This window comes from Amphiprion ocellaris, chromosome 8 (genome assembly GCF_022539595.1).
Source record: "Amphiprion ocellaris isolate individual 3 ecotype Okinawa chromosome 8, ASM2253959v1, whole genome shotgun sequence".
NCBI lineage: Eukaryota > Metazoa > Chordata > Actinopteri > Pomacentridae > Amphiprion > Amphiprion ocellaris.
In genome coordinates this window covers 26,127,690-26,146,728 of record NC_072773.1, presented here as the reverse complement: position 1 = coordinate 26,146,728, position 19,039 = coordinate 26,127,690, and the positions used below count along the sequence as shown (strand labels likewise).

At 39.9% G+C, this 19,039-nt stretch overlaps 3 protein-coding genes across 17 annotated transcripts in view; 2 read left to right on the top strand and 1 right to left on the bottom strand.

The window, feature by feature from the left end:
* LOC111576822 (membrane-associated guanylate kinase, WW and PDZ domain-containing protein 1-like) overlaps nucleotides 1–9,556 on the top strand; it is a 101,483-nt gene extending 91,927 nt beyond the window's left edge. For 11 of the 15 annotated variants that reach the window (XM_055013207.1, XM_023282736.3, XM_023282737.3 and 8 more), the window contains 6 exons: nucleotides 1,600–1,803; nucleotides 2,999–3,086; nucleotides 3,193–3,253; nucleotides 4,417–4,560; nucleotides 4,677–4,815; nucleotides 6,333–9,556. In XM_055013207.1, coding sequence (XP_054869182.1) covers nucleotides 1,600–1,803; nucleotides 2,999–3,086; nucleotides 3,193–3,253; nucleotides 4,417–4,560; nucleotides 4,677–4,815; nucleotides 6,333–7,438 — 1,742 coding nt within the window. In that variant the 3' untranslated portion in view covers nucleotides 7,439–9,556. Of the gene's footprint in view, nucleotides 1–1,599; nucleotides 1,804–2,998; nucleotides 3,087–3,192; nucleotides 3,254–4,416; nucleotides 4,561–4,676; nucleotides 4,816–5,407; nucleotides 5,500–6,332 lie in introns of all 15 variants that reach the window. The other 4 variants (XM_023282746.3, XM_023282747.3, XM_023282738.3 and 1 more) reach the window with 2 other exon arrangements.
* A 2,512-nt stretch (nucleotides 9,557–12,068) lies between these two features.
* On the bottom strand, nucleotides 12,069–13,569 carry LOC111576828 (rhodopsin). Its single transcript, XM_023282761.3, has one exon. The coding sequence runs from the start codon at nucleotides 13,472–13,474 to the stop codon at nucleotides 12,416–12,418; it is 1,059 nt and encodes a 352-aa protein (XP_023138529.1). The 5' UTR covers nucleotides 13,475–13,569; the 3' UTR covers nucleotides 12,069–12,415.
* A 3,202-nt stretch (nucleotides 13,570–16,771) lies between these two features.
* LOC111576826 (prickle-like protein 2) overlaps nucleotides 16,772–19,039 on the top strand; it is a 71,199-nt gene continuing 68,931 nt past the window's right edge. The window contains exon 1 of the mRNA XM_023282757.3: nucleotides 16,772–16,890. The gene's annotated coding sequence lies outside the window, so the exon portion shown is untranslated. The remainder of the gene's footprint in view (nucleotides 16,891–19,039) is intronic.

Below are 19,039 nucleotides of genomic sequence, written 5' to 3'. Positions count from 1 at the left end.
GGTAACTGTGAAGTAAGGTGATGTAATAAATATGGATGCTGTCAAAAATACTGGTTGGCAGAGGGGAGTGGAGGGAGGAGCAGAGATAAAAGGACCGAGGTGCAGGGAGGGTGAGGAGAACTGAAGATCCCCAGGGTCTGTTCAGAGCGTCTGTGTATACAAGATGTGCAGTACTGAACACTGTCACTCTGGTGCAGCTTGTATTTCTTGCAGCGTTTGCACGGACTGCATGATTAGTGTCACATATAAGTTACAAGGATGCACGTCTCACCTCAGAATTCTTATCACTTTCAATCTTCCTGCACGCTCATGGATCCCAGACAGGTTTGGTGTTTGGGGGAAATAACGATGCTTTGACCAGTGATTGACATTATTCACAGCCCATCGATTAACACATCACGCTATGGGGGCCGAGGGCATCTTCTGCATTTTCCCAAAGCAGCCATCAATTTTTTTTAACATCAGATTGTTTTGCTCCTCTTTTACAGGACATGTGGTATTTTGCATGCTAAAATGCAACATGCTACAATATGCACACAACTTATGGCTCGTTGCATTTCAAATCATCAAATTTCAAATCATTAAACTTGACCATATAGCATCAAATATGTATATTTACTAAGAAATTTGTGGAATTTTAGCTTGATATATCAATACTTTCTTGAAAAAAAAAAGCCTTTAGTGTATGCATTTTCATTAATTTAAATGGAAACTATTTTTAAATGATGATATCTCAATAACTATTAGATAAAAATGTAAAATTTTCAATTTTTTTTCTCATCATGTCATTGATACTGAATCTGTAATATTAGACAAGTAGATCAAATATTCTATGATTATTGGTAAGTTGAAGTATAAAAAGCTTGTCATACTTGTTCAATCAGTTATGAAAGTTCAACAAAGATAACTGTTTGTTCCCATTTCTGTGAGTATTTCATATTGTAAAGTATTTTAGATGTTTTTAGTGTATTTTTGCGACATGCAACTACATATGGTTCTGAAAATATCACACTTAAGCCTGTGCACGATCAATATTTTTGTTCATGTATGCTCAAAGATGGGACTTTTTAATGTGTTTTTGCATATTTCATCTCACCCATTAAAAGAGATTTTTTTAATCTATTTGTCCAATATTAAAAATAACAGTGAACATTTTCTTTGATAGTTTCTGAGACCCCGATAACCTCAAATTTCAATGTGGGAAAAAATATGCTCAAAATGGGTTGACAGGCGATTTAAAAAAATATCTGGAAAGTACTTGACACATCAATCTAAAATTTCACACATGCTATTTTTGAATATATATATAGTTTATGATAAAAAAAAGTTTCAATCAAATCAGAGATGGTCGAGCAGACAGCCCCTGATGATTTGAGATGGAACGACCCCTTTTTGACTTTCTGTGGTGAATTGGGATGTGCCGATTCGGATAATTAACCTTCCTTCTTCTTTCTTTCTCCATATTTTCTTTCTCTTTCCCCTTTTTAAAAAATCTAAACCAATATAACCAATCACAACACAATAAAAACAATCCTTTCCACGCACTATTCTAAAATGCAATATATACACGCAAACAAACATGTATTGTTAACACAAAAGCTGGAAATGCGTGTGTGGCCATGCCCCACAAAATAGGACGCATCATCGAGGGCAGCCCGGCGGACCGCTGTGGAAAGCTGAAAGTCGGGGACCGAATACTGGCTGTGAACGGCTGCTCCATCACTAACAAGTCACACTCGGACATCGTCAACCTGATCAAGGAAGCCGGGAACACAGTCTCACTCAGGATCATCCCGGGTGATGGTAAGGCTCTTAGCTTCCAGCCTCACAACGGCTGTTTCAGAAGGCAGCGTGTTATATCTTATTCATGGATGTAGTGGAAAGCAAAGGGTGCTGATGCTCTTCACAGGCAAGAGCACTTTTCATCGGGGTGTGAACCCTTGTATCTCAGCGACTCACCGAGTAGGAGGAAGGTGAAGGTGCCCCAGAAACTACTGTAGTGCCGCCTCACTTCCTCTCTCTGTAGTTTTTGTTTATTTTATTTGCTGGATATGTTGTCAGTTGGAAAGGATTAAAAACACTGCTCACATTTAATCAAGTGCTTCCTGCTGGTGTTAATCTCTGCAGCTTAGCCTAGAAAAGGAAATGGAACTGCATAATGTCATCTCAGCATAAGCAGTTTGTGACCCAAGCGTCTACAGTTTGGGTAAAACATACCGAGAGCTGAAAGGAAGGTGTTTGTTACCATCGGAGCCACTGGTCAATCAATAAAGACACTGCGCAGAGTGGAGCTATGAAAACCCTCACAGAGACATAAAATGAGGCTTAATTAAGACTGGAGGTGAGAGAGGTGGGAAAAAACCTCCCACACGCACATGTTCACCAGCTCACAGGCTTGTGCATGTAGCAGCACGATGCAAAGTTTTATTGGTGCAAAGTGTGGCTTCAGCAAACTGTTCACCTCAGAGAGACAGAGAGGTGGCCGTGAGGAAGTCATATTTCTTCCGGTAATGAGGGAAGAGTGAGTAAGGAGCCTGAGACGAATGAGTCAGGCTGATGTTCCTGGTAAACACAGACAGAGCTGTTCTCCTGCCATGGTCACTGGAAACTAATATGCTGTTCTCTTTTACTGCTGGTGAAGAGAATTAAACAAAGGCAATAAAAGACAGTCGCCCTTGTTTTTTTTTCCCCCTCATGGAATTACAGATGAAACAAAATGACGCAGGTCATGAGCTTGTTTTATTTTTTCTTTACTGCTCTTTTTTCTTTCGTGCAGCAGGGCCAGAGTTGTCCATGAGCAAATGGCACATGACAACATCACAGGCAGTTAGCATCAGGTTGAATAGAACTGCCAGTGGGCGGTTCAGGGAACTCCTCTAGACAGTAACATTTTGTTCTCCAGAGTGTCTTTGAAAAACAAAGCTACAGGCAAATGCATTTAATGAAAGCAGTCACTCTGTATGTTTTTTTCCTCTCATTTTTCGTTGTCTCTTGTCAGAATCTTCCAATGCTTCTCTGCTGACCAACGCTGAGAAGATAGCTACCATCACCACCACACACACACCTCAACAGTCTACAGAGTCCCGGTAAGAGATGCGGAAATGCAACTGACTTTCTACAATGTGTTTGTTAATTTTCACAATATGCATTCACATTTGTATTCTTATGAGTTTGTTTTTTTCTTTTTTAAAGGAATAATTCAAAGTCAAAAGGCGCTCCTCCTCCTCCCCCGACACAAACTCATACCACACAGGTAAGAATTGATATTTGCACTCTGAACTACATTACTTTTAACAATGTAAGTGCTCTGGAGCCAGGTGTGTGGTTTAATTACTGGTTTATGGGCCACACAGGAGGACACCAGTCGTATTAATAGCATGTGCTATAGCAATAAACAGAGGACCGCGATTGATCATAAGCCTCTATGAAGCGTTTTTGTCCAAGTTGCCATGTCTGACATTTTCCACCTGAAAAATAGAAAGTATTTTATCTACTCATAGCACTACGGAGCTCTTCTTCTATACGTAGACCCCTGTTTGTTTATCCTGTTTATCTTGTGCATAAGACTTTACTCAATTCAACCAATAGTATCATACAATTTCACTGATCAACAGGTGTCCACAACACATCAAGATATCATTCAATACACCAGCAAAAGTGAGGAAAAAAATGCAAGATGCTAAACATGGATATAAAGTAATCAGAAAATCAGCACTGCACAAGTTTGTTAAATGTCATTTTTAAAATAACAAAGTAGTAAGTTATAAGAGTTATGTGTTAAACTAAAACAATTTAGGTTTGCTTGTTCTTGGGATATAAAATGTATCTTTGTTTTCTTAATTCTGTGTTTTCTGCTGCATAAAGCTTAAATATCCCACACTGAATCACTGTATTTCCCACTTTTTGACTTTATTTTGAAATATTTTGTTCTTTAGGTTTTCAGATGCACTAAGTGCTTATTAGCAGGTATATTTACACCCCTCACTTTAACTGAAATCTTTGATTTAGCTTAAATTTAAATTTCAAAAGCACCTGTGAAATCTGATATTCCATTGAGTGAAAGCTGCAGTTTGATCAGAGAAATAAAGCTTTGGACCTGCACCAGACAAAATCATTTTGAGGGAAAACACTTCTATTGGGACAGAACTTTTGATGAATATGCTAAGTTTTGGATCCAGCCCTTGGTTTGCCCTTGCTTAGAGATCTGTACCCCACTCACAAGCACATGCGGCATTAATTATTCATGTAGTCTATGGTATTGTACTGCCATTGACATTTTGTGAGTTTTTGTGGGACATGGCTTGATTAGTCCTGAAGTTTGGACTCACCTTTCGACTCCCCTGTGCACTATGGATTAGTCACTCTTCTCTTTTGACTCTGTGACTTCCCCTTTATCTCTCCTTTTTTGCCTCATAGGATGCTGAGTTCTACTCTGTGGATCTGGAGCGGGACAGTAAAGGTTTTGGTTTCAGCTTGAGAGGAGGACGGGAGTACAACATGGACCTGTATGTGCTGAGACTAGCTGAGGACGGGGCTGCTGTCAGAAATGGCAAAATGAGGGTATGAAACTAGAAGTATTTTTTTTTCTTATTTCTCTTTTCCATATATTTTGGCACATTACTGATGAAATTCTGTCAAACGGCAGCCGTCTCAGTAACACATTAACCCTGTTTTAGGTGGGAGATGAGATCCTGGAGATTAATGGTGAGAGCACAAAGAACATGAAGCATTCACGTGCCATTGAATTGATCAAGAACGGCGGTCGGAGGGCGCGGCTCGTACTCAAACGGGGAGATGGATCCGTACCTGAATATGGTAGGTAAACATGTTGCAATGTTGTAGTCTTTCTTCTCTAAAAAATATGTTAATCTCAGCATGTAATGTCATTATTGTGCCTTAGTCTAGAATCCAGTTTCTTTCTTCTTCAGTGTTTTACTATATATGATAAAGATGTAACAGAAAGACACTTTCTGACCCATTAATATGAAACGGCCTGTCAGGGTTTCAGCGCAAGATTGAACTGTCAGATACTACTAAACAATGAAGAAATGCTTGCCACAGAAGCTTGTTAAGTGATTCATATACTCTTGGATTGGTAGCGCAGATACTCTTTTGCTGAAATAATAGTCCCTCCAAAGAGCTGTTTACTCTGCTGATGGATTATTCCTCGTACAGTTTCTCAGCATTATCTACTGGTTTGTCTGGGGTTTGATTTTCTGACACTTTCTCCTCTCTGATTGTTTTTAGAAAGTGTAATATTTTCTTGCCTTTCACTACAAAACCCTTCTCTCTATTAAGATGCACTGTAAAACAGCTTCTTGTCTGTTTTATTTGTTTTCTCCTCTCTACTCCTTCCTTCTTTCTCTCTGATTGTCTCTTGTTGCTGGGCTCTTCCTCCTCTCTCCAGCGATGATGGCTCCTCATCTCGCTGTTGGTACAATGAGGAATGACAAGATGGGAGAGCCCTGTTTCTACCTAATGGGCCAAAATCAGACAACGGTTTGTAGCCAAAAGTCTGTCCCAATCCGCTCCCCCTGTCATCTTCTTCCTTTCAGTTTTGTCCACCCTTTTCTTCCAGCTCATCCCTCCCCTGCATCCCACTTTGTGTGCGTTTGTGTGCGGATGTGTTTATGTTGTGCACATGCTTTTTGTCTTGTCATGCCTGAATGAATTCTGTAACTTCTGTGAATTTGCACATGTACGATCCTCCCCCTCTACCAGCCTCAGACCTGATATTTTTTAAAGAGACTAATATAATGCCACTACTCATCACACGCTGCTGCCATAGCAACCTGTCTGTAATGTGGCAGACCTTCAGCCAAACACGCTGTTTTTTGTTTTTTTTTTTTTGTTACTTTGGTTTGTTCTTCCAATTGGTTGACGTTGAGTTGCTCACCATTTTGTTTTGAATGATTTCCTAGGTGCCTGCTGTGTCATTGATAACCCTTTGCCCTACACTTGCTGATGTGTTGCACCTGCTGTTGTCGCTGACATCACCTTGTGTTTCAACCCGCAGCCCTATAGAGAAAACATATTGAAGTGATTTATTACTTCAATGCATTTTACATGTATTAGATGTAAAACACAATGTTACACATCAACTTAGACCAGCCTGTCGTTACTGGGAAAATATACAGGAAGTGCACATGTATGCATGATTTCCATAAATCTCTGCATTGACTTTATGTCACGTCAATGCACCAGCTCACATGAACCAACAAGGAAAGTCATGTCTGCTGAACATGATACATGTCACGTGTTTTTGTGGTGATTTGTTCCTCTTATAGATACTTCTCGCCAACATCTTTCTCCTGCTTTTTGCTCTCCCGCAGACGGCAGCAGTGACGGGCACCCTCCCACACCCGGGGCACAAAACACTCCGGAAGTGAGAACGCTGCCACCCAACAGCCGATATCACACCTCATTGGAGTCCAGTTATCCACCAGACCTTCACAAACCATCCCGCCAGGAGGAGGCTGCGCGTGGCCGAGTCATGGACAGGACCAGGGACAGGGCTGGGTCAGATCAGATGGACTACCAAGGCCGGCAATTTAACCCCCATCATCATCACACCTGGAATAACAATCACAGTCAAAGTACCCCCAGACAGCAGTCTCCGGACAACAGTAACAGCAGTAGCAATGGCAACAAGAAGAGCCGAGGCCGCAAAGTCAAGAAGTCTGAGTCGGAGAGCGGCATCTCTAAACTCCTAAAGACTCTGAGGAAAGACAGCTCGGGGAAAAAGGCTGCAGCTGCCGAGAAACTGAGGGGGCGAGAGCTCTCAAGCAGTAGTTCAACTTTGGATGGGAGGTTTCGTCCACAGCGTCGTGGCTCCCTTGACCGCTCACCAACCCAGAAGCGCACCTCATCCCCTGATCGCCGGCGGGCCAAATCGATGGACCGCAGGGCAGAGCGAGCGTATCGTGACCGTACACCTGAGAAGGAGTACGATGATGGAGGGTTCCTCGCAGTCACCCCTGAACGGAAGTACTACGAGCGGAGGCTCCTCAAGGACTCACAGATGGCTGGGCGAGTCAGGGAGGTTTCAACCCCCGAGCGCACCAACAACAACGGAGATTCCTCGTCTCTTTCCAGGGGCCGCACACATGATAGAGCCATGAAGAACGGCAACCTTCTGAGAGACTCTTCCTCTGAGAGGAGGGAGGAGAGGTATCGCATGAACGGGACAACAGAGAGACGATACAGAGCGGAGCAGGACTCTTCCCCTGATAGCAACTATAGCCGGGACGAGCTGAACTACGCAGCAGCGCCGAGACTGAAGGACTACTACAGCATGATGAAGAACAATGCTGCACACAACAATGCTGCCTACAACAACATAGGCCATAACAATAACGCAGTGGGTCGCAGCCCAAACCAGCTCCCTGAGCCCAAGAGAAGGCTGTACAAAGAAAGCCCCAAAGACCTCAGCATCTAGAGCAGAGCAGAGATCCCCCTCGCCACTCTCTCCTCTGTCTGTGCAAACCATGTACCATACACTGGAATTGGACTTCTGAGGATACTAACTCCTGTGCTTTATTTGGTCGAATGGTTTATTGATTAATTTGATTGACTTAACTACTTGTGATCCCATCCAGAGATTCATAAAACAGCAGGAGTACAATCCCTCAGTTCATACTGGTTGTTTTGTCATTGTTATAGTTATTTTGAACATAACAGAGGTTGTTGTACTATAGTAAAGGTATTGTATGTGCCTGCATATGAAATCAGTGATATTGCTTTTTGTAGGCATTGCTGACAATAAATATTTGTTTCCTCAGAGGTATGAAACATGCTTCCAGTTGTGGTAACCACTAAGCTTGTTTTCAACTTGTTTTTAGATGTCTTTCTCATTCCTGAATTGCTTTACGGATGAAACTATAGCACAAGACACCGATGGTTCACAAGAACTGTGAAAATCCTGTTGGATTTAAGGCAGAAATCTAAATTTAAGATCTGATGGTAAAAGTAGAGTGATAATTATAAAAATAATATATGACCTTTTTGTTTATGCTCACTATTTATTTTTAATTTGTCACATATCTTGAGCAAGCTTCACTGAATCTCTAAGGGACAAGGTAGAAGTGTAAATTGTATGTGGGAACGCATGCTGTACCCCTTCTTGTGTTGCATCGTTGAAATGTGTGGCAGCTCACCCTCCCTTTACCTAAATACACCCACACACACTTCAAAAATTAAGAAATCAGATAAGGGATGTGATAATTGGCAACAATATTGTCCACCTGGAGTAGGATTCAAAAACAATCCTCAGCGTGTACTGATGCAGCGGAGAAGGAGCTTGGCTTCTTCTCAATTACAGGCAAATGAAAGGTTTCCTGTTGTGGGAGGACGTCTTATCCAAATTTGTTGTTCATCAAAATTTCAATATAGTACTTCAGATGAGTGTGCATCATGCCATAATACCAGCTGAAGCTGCCGTGAAGTATGTTTTTTTTCAGACATGCCAAAAAAGCAAATAAATGTGTAAATTATCCCTGTGCAAGATGCATGTGTAAATTAAAATGTAGTGTAACCACTTTATCTGATAGGTCTGAGTGAGAATAATCAATAAGGAACATGCACTGTAATCCCACAGTAATTGTTAGCCCTGTCCTCATGTTCATTATACCCGCATTTGTGCACCGACTGCCTCCTGGGTCCTGACACAAAGAGCTGCTGTGGTGTGTTGTGTTGGTAACATACGGAGAGTCCTGGTACAGGAGACGACTAATCTGCCATGCTGAGCCATGCTGTCACGCCACTGGAGTCTGACTGCTGCTTTTTAATGTGTTTTGTGTGTATTCTCTGTTTTACGTTTCATTTAAGAACTAAAAATATATTGGATAAAACACAACAAATGCATTGTTTGATCACTGTTGTCACCATGGTACTGTATTTAACAAAATAAAAGAAGAAAAAAGAATCACATTTAAGAAGTTAACCTGTTGGCCATCACCTGTAAAGAATTTTTTCCAATGTAACTACTAGGAACCTGTCGAGGAATAAAATGTTGCCTTTTTCTTGTACAAAAGAGAAATTTATGAAAAACCTCAGCAGTGAGGAATGTGATATTGTGTTTATATCTCTTAAATGGACCTGATGATTTATGGGAAATATGTTGATTTACTCTGGATCAGGTATGTAAAGACATTTTAAAATGAAAGACTGTATTTGGTCAATCAGAAACTGTTTGATGGTTTGAATCTCTCTCGATGGTTAGCCTGCCTTTGTATTATAAAGCACTTGTATGCAGTCTGTGTTCTTCAAGCATTATTTCTTGCAATGTGCTCCAGACATAATGCTGTCTCTGTGTTGATAAAAGCAGTACATGTATATGGGCCAATCTTTTTTATATAACTATGCATATATAAATACTACATTGTTCATAGCTTTATTTGACCCATGAAGCTATACATAACATTAGTCAAAGTACAAGTAGATGTGGACTTATCCAGCTTCTTTCCTTGAGATGGATTACAATGTATATGTAGCTATCAAAAGAAGTCTGTGAATGCTATTTTTATTATCAAATAAAGTTTTCCATACAAATTCAAAAGGATTTCATATTTCCACATGTCTCGGGAGAGCCTTTTGAGCTTGTTCACGCTTTGATTAAACCACACGTGGTCACGTTGTTTTTTTAATATGCACAATTAGAGAATTGAGACTGGAAGAAAATTTGCCCATGCTTGAAATACACAAAGGAAACATGGTGATAGAAGCTTAGAAAAAAGAAACAAGTATTTAGAAGTGTGGGTTTTCAGCTGCATTGCCTCACTTGTCTACGTAGAAAGTCACTTTATTTGTACAACACATAATAACGAGGTACTGTAGAAAAACACTGCTGCCTCATTCCATTCAATCCCCTTAATATTATCAGTGTTTACCGCTAGCGTTCTTTGTTTTCTTAAATAGTACAATATAACAAGTCTGCAGTAAAAGTTGACACATCAGTGGACACTGCATAGATTTTGGATTAATTTTATTCAATTGAATCATTCACTACTGTCTTGTCTATCAAATATTTTTCAAATGCCTTAAGTGTTCTGTCATTGATGAAACCCCTAAAAATGCACCTCTGTTCATCAAAATTAAATATGTAGCCCTGTCTTTCTGTGAAAAATAATCCTTAAAAGCCTCAAAATGGCTTGGATGAGACTCTACATCTTTGGTAAGTGCAGATAAAGCATCCCCACCTGTTTCTCCTGCTCACATTTGCTCTGGTTTTAAATGCTGTATAACTACTCTATGCCACACAGTGGTAGGGTACAATATTACAGTAATTCAGCCATATATGTTTGAAGCAGATACAAAGCCGCGCCCTGCATGCTGACAGCATTGATTCTTTAGATTTGTTGTTTGAGACTCTGGATGTTTAAATCCATGCATTTAAGGCCGTCATCTGTTGGCTGTTTAACTTGTTCATGATGTAAGATAAGAGAAGCCTTTATTAATCCCATAGTGCTGAAATGTGCAGCGTTACAGCAGCAAAGGGGAAAGTAATGGTAATGCACAGGATTATTCATTAGGTAGGTATGGATGCTGCACAGAATGATACTGTAAAGACTCTTCCATAAGCAGATACTTCGTATGGAGATGTTGACAAAATAATTCAAGAGAGTCTTTGATTCAAATTTTAGAGCATTGTTATTTAGTGCTAAATTAAAGCAAAGACTGACCAATTTTTTTCCTTTCTTCACACCTGAAGCTTGACTTCAAACTGCTCAGCAAGCATATCTTTATTTTACTAAAGATCCAGTGGTGTTATGGTTGCTATAGCTACATGTGAAGGTCATTATTTGAGGGATCTTGAGGTGTTTGTTTTTTCAGTCTATCATACTTCACAGCTATCAAGAACTGAGGACTAGGAGTCAGACTCATGTTGTTTATCATTCTGGTACAACTCATTGTAGTGTCATTACTTTGGGATTAATAAAGTTCTATATGATCTTATTCAAAGCGTAAAAACAATCCAGTGTTCAGAAACACAGCATCGTAGTAAAAAAGTGTTACTACAAACTTGAATATATCCCAAATGTATCTATAAGCTTTGATGAATAAACCCATCAGGAGCTGCAGTATTTGTCCTCTGTTAATACTGCTGTTGCACTATAGAGAGGTACAATGTAGAGAATTTTTTTTTTTGATCTACAGAATAAGGATTTATTTAAAATCTGCTTAGAAATGCGCATCTATTATTTCTCCTACATAATCTTCAAGCAACTGATCTGATTTATGGTAATATTTTAATTTAAGTCCCCTATTTAGAAATAAGTAAACATTATTAGTCACTACCAAATATTAATGCAGTTGTAAAGATTTCGAATGTTTTTAATTTTTAATTATTTATTAATATTCTGTCATTTTCAGTAAAGAAAACTTCTCCTTTGAAGACATATTTGACATTATTACAGCTGTGTTTTACTATATTGTCATTCATTATTAATTTATATAACAGCAAGTGACCAACAAATATGTTAAACACTTGCTTACGACTAATACTGCAGTTCAGCATTTTATAAACCATTGTTGAATATTTGCATACTGCTTATTAATGCCAAATTGGCTAAAGTGTTGTTGATTCCTTTCCTTGACATTAGTTTATTTTAAGGTCTAAATCCGTCACCTTTTCATCGAGGTGTCTCTTGGTAATACAGATTTGTGTTATCCTTTAAATCTTTGTTAACCTATAATTAATGTGATCAATATTCGTCATCAGATAAACCTGGGTGTTGTGTCATGTGTATCTTCATCCCTGCATAATAATATCATAATCTGTTTGCTAGGCCAAGTTCTAAGTCCAAGGTGACCTGTGACTCAAATGAGATTACAGTAACAATGCAGACGTTACTCCAAAAGATGTTAAATGCCCTGTTCTAAGTATTTAAACCATAAAGTTCTGCATTAGAACAGCGGCAGCCACTGCAGTAATATCTCTAAAGTAGATACTGACTCAAGACATAAATGCATTCTGAATAAGTCATTCACATTTATTCATTTGATTAAATATACTACAGTCACATGAACTTTGCCACCCAAATTTTTAATTAAAACATGAACAGAATGAGTCATTTGCGAAGTGCGTTTTATTTTACGTTGCCTTGATTACATGCCTCTACATTCAAAAATAAGCCAGTATCATATAGGATCCAACTGTAAAAGATTAACATTTTTTCCCCTTGCTTCTCAGGGAAAAAAAATCTCATAGATTGTTAAGTTGGATATTCTGTACATACAGGAACAACTCTGTAATGGGCTGACCTTTCCTGCAACTGTCTTTAGGTTGAACCAACTCGTTTGTAAAAATACAAAAAAGACGTTATATGTGTAGACATTAGCCTTCAGTCGTTTCCCTGGGGGAGCAGATGTCTTCTTCTTGAATTGTGGATATTGGAGCTTTTGCTTGTTACCCCTTTTATGCAGGAGACACAGAGCTGGAGGAGGCAGAGGAGGCCTCGGTCTTGGTGGAGGATGCTCCCTCCTCTTCTTCGAAGGGATTCTTCCCGCAGCACAAGGTGGTGATCATGCAGTGGCGGAACTGCTTGTTCATGCAGATGTAGATCATTGGGTTGTAGATGGAGGAACTCTTGGCAAAGAAGGCGGGGATTGTCATAAAGACCGGTCCAAATTCAGAGCCCTGATGTGTGAAGATCCACCAGGCCACACCGGCATAGGGCAACCAACATACCAGGAAAGCGATGACCATGATAACGACCATGCGGGTGACTTCCCTCTCAGCCCTCTGGGTGGTCTCAGACTCCTGCTGGGCAGCAGCAGCCTCCTTGACAGCACAGAGCAGACGGCCGTAGCAGAAAAACACGACGGCCAATGGGATGCAGAAGTGGCAGGTGAACATGTAGACGACAAAGCTCTCATTGTTGAAACCCTCTGCACGTGTGTAGTAGTCAACTCCACATGAGCACTGCATGCCCTCAGGGATGTAACGAGACCAGCCGACAAGAGGAGGAACAGCGCAGGCAGAGGCCATTGTCCAGGTGAAGGCCAAACCCATAATAGCGTGATTCTCCCCGAAGCGGAAGTTGCTGATGGGCTTGCAGACAACGACCCACCTTTCAATAGCCAGAACAACCAGTGACCAGAGGGCAATCTCACCACCGAGGGTAGCAAAGAATCCTTCCAGATTGCAGCCGAGGCGTCCGAGGACGAAGTAGCCGTGCATAGAGGTGTACATCGTTGTGGTGAATCCTCCAAACACCATGAAGAGGTTAGCCACCGCGAGGTTCAGCAGGATGTAGTTTAGAGGGGTTCGCAGCTTCTTGTGTTCGAGGGTGACGTAGAGGGTGAGGAAGTTGATTGGGAAGCCAGCAAGGATGAGGAAGAACATGTAGGCACCCAGAGCAGCATAAGCAGCTGGGTTGACAAGGTAGTACTGAGGGTATTCATAAGGACTCCGGACAATGCCGGTGGTGTTCACCATAGGGACATAAAAAAAGGGTCCCTCTGTGCCATTCATGGTTGCGGCTTGCGGTTGCGATCAGCCCTTTGGTGATGTTTCTTCTGGCTGTTTAGGAGAGTGCTGGAGAGGGACCTTGCTACAAATGGACCCAGGTGGCCACAGTCTGGCTTTTAAAAGGCACACCTTGGATTATCACTTTCCAAATCCGTCAGCACAAATTGATTTAGGCCACAGTTAATATCTAATCCAGCCACCACTGCAAACATATCTGACCACTCATCAAGATATTAAGGTTACACCTGATCATGCCTGTCATGACAGTTATCTGTGACTGCTTATTTTAAAACCCAATGGCAAAACATCCTGAGAAAAGTGTGCCTTTCTGTGCACTTAATAATTTGAAAGTTATCCCTGAGGATGACTTTTTCTGTTCACAGTTCAGAGGTTTTCTCCAGGTAGTTCCAACTTCATGAGCCAAAACATACATGTTTGAGAGGATTTCAACTGCTAATTTGCTCACCTACAATTTTAATTTCATTCCCAGTCTGCTTTATTCTGGCAGTCAGGTGTCCTGTTCAAGGTGCCTTTGCCTTTTGCTGGGAGGCCTCCAGACCTCTGACATAAAGTGCAACTTTAATCTAAAAACGGTAACCTAAAGTAATCTGGTGCATTCTTTTTTTAAAATAATAATGAATTTCTGCAAAGAACTGGTAATTTTATATGTACCACTTTCGTGAGCCTTCTCCTTACCACATTGGTAAAGAAGGAATGTCTTGGTGAGGAGGTGAGGACAGCTACCGAAGAAAACAAACCTTTAAAATTTCCTCAAATACATCCCTGTCTTACATATTACTATGTGATAAGTAGTGATTTTCTCTACTATACTGAATGTAAAGCAGAGGCTGTGGTGTTGCTGAGTAGTGGACCATCTTAGCTGTTCGTAAAGAGCTCAGCACTTTCCTAATGGGTGTTGTATTAAAGAGATTTGGGGCTTATGGATGTGTTCTCTCACAAGCCTCTAATGGATTTAATGTCGCGGAGGGTCATTCTCACTCAGTAGGATGCTGCAGTCCTCAGACGTGATACCTTATTTTACTTTCATGTTCTTTTCTTATTCTAAATGTTGCGCATGAATGAGCAGGAGAGCAGAACTGAATGAACTTCGACGAACCTTGAATTAGCTACAATGTGTGTACGTTAGCAGCCTGGCCTCTTAAGTGTCAATAATTAGTGAGTAATAAGTATGATTAAATCAATTGGCTGCTATCTATATATACATATATTTCAATAATAGTATTATATCAAATAGCAATTTGAAAACAACAGAACAATGTAACAGGTGTTGCCCACAGTAATAAACCTACAGAGAATTATTACTAGACTGTGTAGCTCTTCTATTGAATTTTACAGTGAGTTTGAGGTCACTGTCCAGCCTTTAACTTTACTATTCTGGTTCATTCCCAACAGCCTCATAGCATCATTTTCAGCTTCAGAAGGGAAAACAGGAGTTTCATTGTACAGCACAGGAGAAATTTGGCAGACTTTTCTGGATTTTTTCCTCCACGCTGGAAGGAGCGACAGTTGCTCAAGTGTGAAACAGTCCCTGCTAGATGTTTGGCGTTGCATCATTGCTTCTTCAGTTTAAGTTTTAGTGTGACAGTAATGTTCTGCTTTTCTGTGATGTTTCATGATGTTTTCTTTCTCAGGTGGTTAGCAGTGATTGCAGGCAGCCATGTAGAGGAAATAAAGAACTATGCAAATATACAACAGGCAAAATTTACTGTAGACTGTGAAATTGGACTTTTTGTTAAACCACATTGATCCATTTTTTTCATAATATACATGATCATGGCCTTGGATTTCATGTGAGGCTGCATCTAGAGATGACAGACAGATAATCAACTGCTACTTTGATAATCATTTAATTGGTAATTTTTTTCAAGTAAAATCACTTTTTAAAAAAAAAGGTTGATTCCTTCCTCAGTCACATGAAGATTTTCTGCCATCGTAATATAAACTAAGCCCGTTTTCAGGAATTGGGAAAATAAGACGTCATCACAGAAATTGGGAAGCTATCATGGGCATTCCTTTCTTTGACATTTTTAAACTGAAACTAAAATCCAATTTTAAAAAAAAGATTAAAAAAAACTGACAACCTTCACATCTGGAACCATGAAATACTAGATATTTCTTTCTTAAAAATATCCACTGTTTTTTCATATTTTCATTTAAAACCTTTAAAAAAAAAAACGAATAAATGATACACTGATAAAACACATTCAGTGAACTTGCTCTTTCAGAATGCAAACTTTGAACTCCAGATTTACCTGTTGTGGCATATTTATCTTGTGTCATCTTTTCTTGTTGCATTGCAAAATTGCACCAAAGAGGGTCAGGACATTAAGGACTAATCTAGTATTTCTACTGTGGTATGGGAGTGAGGTAAGGTGAACAAATGGTATTGTGGCAATTTTAAGGGTTTAAGGAGGCTTAAGGAAAGTTTTGCTTTCTTAGCAAACTATGCTCTCTGGTGGAGAGTAACTGAAATTGACCATCATGACATTTCTTTTTTTTATTGTTGTTTATTTTATACTAACAAAAATACATACTACTAATACTAATACTAATACTACTAATACTCAGAAGCTTTCGAATCTAGTGACTCAAATTTTAACACAGAGTTGCAATGATTACATGGCGGATCAGTTGAAAGTCTGGCTGGTTTCGGCTTCACATTTTGCTGCATTTCTCCATCTCATATAGGAGGCAAAAGTAAATGTGGAATTATCGGCATTTATGTAGGGATCACAATTACAATTATGGACAATATGTTTTAACTGGTAAGACACAAACTAATATATTGTGACAAAAGCTAACTGGAGTCAGAAGTTGGCAAACTTAATAAAATGAGACTGGCAGTGTAGGTTAGAGCTATTTTGACTAATAAAAAACACTCAAAGTTTGCTGTTCACACAAACCATAGCGGAAAGGAGAGAAATGCACAGAACAGCCCTTTTTAAAACCTGTGCGAAACAGGAAGACAGGAAGAGAGGAGGTAAATCAGGAACACCTGTCAGCTGAAAAAAACTAACAAAGGTAGCATTTTTTTCAGCTCACAGGTGTTCCTGATTTACCTCCTCTAACGAACAAAGGTAGCATGAAGAACAGCAGAAAGGAGTGAGAGAAAAAACAGAAGAACTCTATATGTCTGCGTTTCTGGCAGTCATTGGCCTAATATATATATATATATATATATATATATATATATATATATATATATATATATATATATATATATATATATATATAAGTAAACCGAGTGGCTTTGGAACCAAAAACTGTGGATTTGTGGAAGTTTCCTGGACGATAAGGAGCTGCTGAGTATGAGCTGATCCGAGGAGCAGGGTTGGATGTAGCTCAGTTCTCGTTGGCCTGCTTGGACAGTGCTGGATCTTTACTGGACCATAGTTGAGGTAAATCCTATTTCATACAAATCTCCAGGCTTCTCCTCTTGTCTTACTTCAGTTCTGTCCTACTCTACTCTTCGGCCCTCCTTTTTTTTTTTTTTTTTTTTTAAACAGACCGTTCAGTTTCCCTGAAAACATTCCGCCATAACGCAAAATCTGAATTAGCAGTTCTAGATTTGTGATTACCTTACGGCTTTTTCTTACGCGGTTAATTAAGGAGCTTTTTTTCTTCTTATAAGGATGCTGAATTTAAATCTGGTTTCTGTTGATTTATTGGACATTTGTATGTGAGATACGCGTGTTTGATGCTATTGTGAATTACAAAGAGAACTCGGAGTGTTTAGATGTTCATCCATCAAACACATTATCTTTAAATGGACACAAAAAATATTTGCTTAAAGTTTGTTAAAGAACACGTTGACACCCTCAAGCATTATTGGAAAAATATTTTATGGAATAATAACAGTAATATTGAAGTGTTTGGCAAGAACACTCAACACTACTATTGGAGCCAAAATATGGTTACTTTGTTTTGATTGTTGATAGTGTCGGTATGACTGTGTGGGTGTGGCTTTAGGAGCCACGGGGTTGCCCACTGTTGGGAGTGGACTGCATATATGATGCCTAATGAATGAATGAATGCAGGTGTGCAGTTTGGAGAGGGAAGCCGAACAGTTTTCGACCGTGTTCAAACGACGTGTCAAGCAGGTGAATGTTGTCAGGTTGTATAATATTGGTTTATTGGAAACTTAATGTTGACTGAATGATAACTTACCTGCAGTGCCGTAAATAAATGAAACATCAGTAAAACGAGCAGAGACACTGTTTTAATTTGAATCCGCACGCGTCAGACTGGAGGACACTAACTGCCACCTCAGTGACTACAGGTAAAGTCACTACAACTACTTTGACTTGAACATGGCATGAAACCATTATCTCAATGGTGAAGTATAGTGGAAAAACAATCATAATTCGGGATTCGGGAAATTCCCAAGTTTATTAAGGTCTCTTAAAGGATAATGGCAGGATGACTGTTTTGCTGAAGTTGAGTAGAAATTGCGTGATGGTGGTGCAGGAGAATGAGAATAAACATCTCATAAATCCACCACAGAAAGTCTTCAAACAATGAAGTAAACCCTTCAGAGTGTCCCAGTCACAGTGCAGTCCTTAACCCAGCAAAGCTGCTGTGAAATGACTCAAAGAGCACTGAATGATGCAGCAACAAAGGATGCAGTTTTGTGATGAGAACTGGTCCACAGCATCACCCAAGTCTGATCCATAGCTGCTAGAAACACTTCTTTTATGTTGTTGGTGTCAAATGATGATTCAGGGGGATGTTAAATCCAAGGGATCTTTTGCTTTTTTTCATAAGCACTGGGTGTATTCAATAAAGATGTGATAGATTGTAGTTTTGTGTGTATTATAATCTGAGGTAGCATTGTGTTTGTCGATTCTGGTGACTTAGATGAAAATCAGATCCATTTTATGACACCTATTTGAGAAGTCTATCACTTTATGTTACTGTCCTGAGTGAACAGCCTTTTTCAAGTCCAGCCACAAATTCTAGAGGTCTAGGCTCTGACTCGGCCACTCCACAACGTTCACCTCGTTGTCTTCAAACCATTTTTGTGTAGCTTTGACTGTATTCTTTAAGTCAGAAAATCATTGTCTTCCTGGAAAACGGTTCACCTCCTAAGTTGCAGTTCTCTAACAGATTGCATCAGATTGTCCTCCAGGATTTGCCAATACTTTGTCTTTACTCTCTACCTTTACTAGCCTTCAAAGACCTGTTGCCGAGGAATATCCCCGCACCATGATGCTGCCACCACCATGCTTCACAGTGGGCATGATGTGTAGTGTTTGGTGTCCGCCGAACATAGTGTCTCCAAACTGACAGCTACAAAGTTCAGTTTTGGTCTCATCAGACCAAAGAACGTTCTGCCAGTTGACATTCTGCCATTTGAGTCTTACATGTCCTCTGGCAAACTATAGTTGATCTTAAATATGAGCTTTTTTTCAGCAGCTTTGTCATTCTTCCATGAAGCTTTGACTGGTGAGGAACCCATGAAACCATTGTTGTATTCACTGTCTCTCCCATCTCAGCTGCTGAAGCATATAACTCTTACAGAGGAGTCATAGGTGTCTTGATGGCCTC

What these genes read in the sequence shown, in the direction of transcription:
- LOC111576828 (XM_023282761.3), bottom strand. Translation starts at nt 13,474, where the DNA reads ATGAATGGCACAGAGGGACCCTTTTTTTATGTCCCTATGGTGAACACC.